Source organism: Prunus persica, chromosome G3 (genome assembly GCF_000346465.2).
Source record: "Prunus persica cultivar Lovell chromosome G3, Prunus_persica_NCBIv2, whole genome shotgun sequence".
NCBI classification, from domain to species: domain Eukaryota; kingdom Viridiplantae; phylum Streptophyta; class Magnoliopsida; order Rosales; family Rosaceae; genus Prunus; species Prunus persica.
The window spans coordinates 7,558,805-7,564,362 of record NC_034011.1 but is presented as its reverse complement, the minus strand read 5'-3'; the positions used below and the strand labels follow the sequence as shown (position 1 = coordinate 7,564,362).

The 5,558-nt window shown below is 35.7% G+C and overlaps 1 protein-coding gene across 1 annotated transcript; it reads right to left on the bottom strand.

Moving 5' to 3' along the window:
• LOC18781798 (probable N-acetyltransferase HLS1) lies at nt 1,378-4,277 on the bottom strand. The gene is made up of 3 exons (XM_007217490.2): nt 4,033-4,277; nt 3,610-3,737; nt 1,378-2,646 (listed from the first exon to the last, which is right to left on the bottom strand). The coding sequence occupies exons 1-3, from the start codon at nt 4,246-4,248 to the stop codon at nt 1,758-1,760; spliced, it is 1,233 nt and encodes a 410-aa protein (XP_007217552.1). The 5' UTR covers nt 4,249-4,277; the 3' UTR covers nt 1,378-1,757.

Here is a 5,558-nt window from a genome sequence, read left to right as displayed (position 1 = left end):
CAGAGGTCTGGAAGAAGCATGAAGTTCTCTTAGTAATAACATCTACAGTGGTATAAAGATTTCCATGGTCATCTGAGTTATTCATATTGAATGCTTTCAACTGCGTAGGAACCAAGGATCCTGAGCTGATGTAGATCATACCAGGGAATTGTTATTTGGGTGAACTATCAGTTGGCCAAATCTGAGACTACGGATAAAATTATCTTACAAACAGAGCCTTTTAGGGAAGAAATTATCTTCCATTAAAAAAGGAAGAAAAGAAGTAGAAAACTGCTGAAGGTGCATTTTAGTTATATTTTAAAGCACATTTCTTTACAGAAAAACTTGTATATTACGGGGATATAATTGTTTTGCTATTCCAACCAATCACATTCTGCCGAGGGTGATAACTTTTTGACATGAAGAAACATGATTGGTGATTAGGGGTTTTTGTTTTTTTTGGGTGATTAGTTGGGGATAGTAAAACATGGCTATCCTCATGATATACAAGCTCTTCTCCCTTTCTTTATGGTCTGGCTTTCCGACAAAATAACTGATTGAAGCGGGTGTGGCAAGAATTCACCTTCCTCTAGACAATTGAAGATCTATGAGGGTATCAACAAATGGAAAACGTCTAACATTATAACATAAAGAGTCCAAAAAAACACAAAAAAACAAAAACAAAGAATCAGAAAGAGAAAGAATAGGTTCTTTTGTTGGCGATTAAATATAATTAAGGACCATATATTTGTAGGACAGCCACACCACACCTCTAAACCTAGGTCCACTGACTAAAGCAACAGAATCAAGGGCCTAATTACCATTTGTAATTAAATTATAAGATTGTGTTGATGTACCTTTAAAAACCTTTTAACCCATCATTAACGTGCCATTACAGTATAATACAATCTTTGGTCCCCCACTGGACACGGGGAAGAAAATGTCTCCAACCCTTTGAAAGGACCAACTTTAAAAAAGTTACGTAAGAATCATAAAATAGAATGAAAAATATATATATATATTTAGTCATATATTCATTTTTAATATTAATGATATAGATAAATCCTACACAATTTAATTTTTATAAATAAACTAAAAAAAAAACCCAAAAAATGACAGTTAGCCCTTTCGAATTTAATTTTGGTTATTAAATTATTTTGATGCCCTGTTGAGAGTGTTTTGGGTTTTTTTTTTCATGAAGTTTTGGGGTTGGACTTGTTTTAAGAAATCGATGGCAGTTTTGTAATTTATAAGAAGTTAAAACCCTCTTTGTTATGTTATAAGTGGACTTTGGGTGTGTTTCTAAAGTCCATTTCATATAAGGTTTTTTTATTATATATAATTAATGGTATTTTGTATGATAATGAATCTCCATAAAAAATAAAAAAAAGTATGAATTTTAACATAAAAGTACTTAAAACAAAAAATCACAAGAAAAATAATACCCAGAATTTAGCCGCATCTCTGCTTTAGGCCCTCACAACAGGTGTCAAAGGCCCCAGCTTTTGTTCAACAAAGATTCTGGGACCGCAATTGCGCCCATGATGTGAATGGCGCAATTGATCTCTTTATTTCTGATTAGTTTATAGTCACCTAAATTGTAGAAGGTTCTTGCTTTTCATTGGTAACATGCTTCTTTTTTCTTGTTATTTCTGAGAACATGTAATTTCAGTTGACTTGGATGTAGGGTTATACGTACACACTTGCAATTCTATAAGATGTAACTATGAACATGTTTTTTTCTTTTCCTTCTCTTCTCGACACAAGTGAGTACATGCCTAAAAGTCACGAGGGTCAACAAAAATATGCGACGAAGAAGAAGATGGAGTGTTGGTCCAATCAAACTGATCTGATGATGATCTCTCTCCTCCTTGCTTTGCTTCATCAAGCTTCTTGACACACCACGTGTCTTCTGCCCATGAAAACTTTCTCCAATGTGGGACCGACTCTCGAACTGGGTCCCTCTGGCCCACCTCAGCGACCACAGCAGCACATCCACGATCATCCCTAGCCATGTTATGCACGAAGTTGCATAAACCCTTCATCAGCCGATTTCCATGCTCCCCTTCCATGTGCAAGCCATACATGAAATAAACCCCAAATTGCTTAAAGAAATTAGGAAACGAAGGCAATCTGAGCCATGGAAGCCATGCATCTACAAGCCTTGTACCTACACAGCATGCATATGTTAGGCTTGAAACTCCCTTCACTTGTAACCTGAACACTTCTTTGGTGTTCCAAACACTAAGGATGGCGAAGTTTGGAGGCAGGGTCCACTTTTGTGGGTCCCATTTTGCGAGGGACTTTACTGGTAGGGCCATGAAAGTACCCAAGCTGAGGTTGCAGGCCAAAATGGCGTCTATGTCTTTGGGGAAGAATTCTGATGATTGGGAAAAGAGTTGGCGGTAGATTGAGGCTGCTAGGGTTGTGGGCAGCTGAACAATTGCAATATTAGTATTGGCTGATGAAGATATTGGCTTGTAGTGGGCGTGGACTGGTTGGACCAAAATGGTGGGTGTACGAAACTTTTTGTATGCACATTTGATAGTGAACAGATTGATTGAGGCCTCGTTGGTGCAGTCTGTGGCCATATATACATACTCGGCTCCCTTTTCCTTGCACCATTCTTCTAAATGTCTCACTAGTTTCGTGCCAATGCCTAGCCTCCTGCATGGAAAATTCACAGCAATTACAATCAAAATGTATAACTAGTTAATATTACGTAAGTACCCTAGATCTTCCCAGCGCTAATGTACACAAGTAATAATTTATTCTTGCATGCTTCTTTGACATGCATCCATGGAGGTTTTGTCTAGATACATAGCGAAGAAGGAAAAGGATGAAAACATAAGAATAATAAAATAAAGAAAAGTGGGGGGTGGATCATGGAGCACACTCTGTGGATGAGGCAATTTAGTAGCAAATCGTACATACAATATGGAAGAAATGAGAGAATGGGATGGGGAGGAAGGAGTACATTCCATTAAAAAGAGATTTGATCTTTTTTTTTTCTTTAGCAAAAGTAGCGGCTGGTGGATACATGTGTCGATGACAGGCTAGCTACTTGCATGCTTTTGCTCCTTTCCATGATACCAGGAACATTACGTTTCTCTTTACGCTAGAATCTAATCTCTCTCTCTCTCTCTCTCTCTCTCTCTCTCTCTCTCTGTGTATGTGGGGTGGGAGTGGGATTAGAATCAAGCTACGATTATTCACATGAGAGAGAGAGAGAGAGAGAGAGAGAGAGAGAGAGAGAGAGAGAGAGTTTGTGTTAAGAAATGTAGAGATGGAAGTACAAAAGCAAGAAAACAGGTTCTCAGTAGTGCAAGGAGCAAACTTGGGAGTACAAAAGCAAGAGAAGCCAAAAAGAATAAAGAAGTGAAAATTAATTACTGTGTTTCTTGCTTTCACTATTACCATCTAGAAAAAAACAAAACAGTTTCATGCATAAGAATTACTTAACTATTCAGTGAAAATTATCTTCCTGACATATTTTAGAGCTATAAATGTATATGATCTGCATGTTAATGCGGGTAAAACAAAATAATGAATTAATGCGACAAATAAAGTACAAGAAATGAGAGAGAGAGAGAGAGAGAGAGAGAGAGAGAGAGAGAGAGAGAGAGGAACCAGTGCGTGGGAGAGACCCTTAGTCCCAAAATATAAGCCAGCTTTACAAAAACTGAATTTCCTCTTGTGGCCTCTTTTACACAACCCCTTATGACACCCACAATCTCATTTTCTCCATACTCTGCAACCTGTTCACAATTACAATTTTTTTTTTGGGTTACCAATTACATTTCGTTAATTCCAGGTAAAACACTCAAATTTTTTAAAAAAAATAAAGTATTTGTATTATATATAATATTAATATATGTCGTGCCTAACGTTTTTCTTTCTTCACAAACAAGTCAGTCATTATTAGAATATTAAACAAAATAGGCTTTATACAAGAAGTAAAAAACCCTATGAACCCTCCAAATCAAAATATATCATGCATTTAATTTTGTGATTAGGCATGCATATGGAGATGAAGAGGAAGAGGTTAATTACCAGCATAACGTGTGTTGGGAAATGGCGAATGCGACATATAGGGTCACCCATGAGATCAGTGACTAGAGAAGGTTTTCCCCGCTGCCCAAGCTCACACCGCCTCTCCATCTCCTCCACCGCCGCCTTATCTCTTTCTTTGTCATATTCTCTCACCACCACTTCAAGCGGCAGCACCAGAGATGGCGAATTTTCAGCAGCTACCTTAGTTGGCACCATAGTAGAGAAAGAAATTAGAACTATGATGCTCAAAGTATATAGTTGGTATTATCTTTCTAGTGTGTTTCTCTGTGCCTCAATCTCTCTTCTTATTTATAAGTAGAGGTGTGCTGATGTGGCACCCCACCAGTGCACATTGCCGCAGGATATGTACTGTTCCATTGGGGAATTGACCGGATGTTGTTTCAATTATTGGCTCATAAGGTTGATTTGGTGTTAGGATTTGATTGGATTTGATAATTAACTATTAAATTTAAGGTATATGTCAAACGAAAAAATGAAGGTAGATGCTAAATATTTTTCATTTTAAAGGGGTTATTAGTGATACCTTATAAGATACTGATATTCTATCATTTTTTGAAAATTTTATCGCATAAATTTTCTTCATAAATAAACCATCTACCTTTAATTTGGACAACATTTCATACTTTCCTCCTTCAACATACTTTAAATTTAGTAAGTTATCACATTCAATCCAATAATGGACATCAAATAAGGTACATGATATCTATGAAGCACACAACATATAATAGAAAATTCAAAAAGAGAGAGAGAGAGAGAGAGAGAGAGAGAGAGAGAGAGAGAGAGAGAGAGAGAATAGAATTTATCATGTGGAAGAGTGTGTCAACTGGGGATTTTTATGATATAACTATATGACTAATGATGATCATATTTATGACATATGTACCAATATACTATTTTATGACAGGGGATTCTCTGTGGTCATACATCGATCATTGCACTTTTTATATAGGCAAAATATATAGTGAGGGTATGGTTTTGTTTTGTAAGTATAGTAAAATTCAACAAAATCAGTCAATAAAATAAAATTATGTGGATATCACACATCTATTACAGATTTGAGATTCATATGCCTATGTCTATTTCATCTTTGTGAAAATGTAATCTGTTCCGTAACCTGAATATACTTGATGTGGTATACTCAAATGTAATCTAGCTAGTTGGATAAATAAATAAAATCTTTTATTAGGTAATCTTTTTTCTCGAGACAAGTAATAATTGAAAGGGAAAATTTTAACGCAATATCTTGGCGTACGGCACAAAAATAAACGCTTTTAATCACTAAAAATTCATATGTAATCCTTATTTTTCAATAGTTAATTGGATAACAATTTAATCCAATTATCATATTCTTCTCCTTTTTCTCCTTCCCCAAAATTTTTGTGTGCTAGCATTTAGATTACCAAAATGCATATAATTAAAAGCCTATATATTATGAACACATAGGAACCCTTCCCAAATCATATAAATATAAACATAATATACTAATTTTAAATCATATAAATATA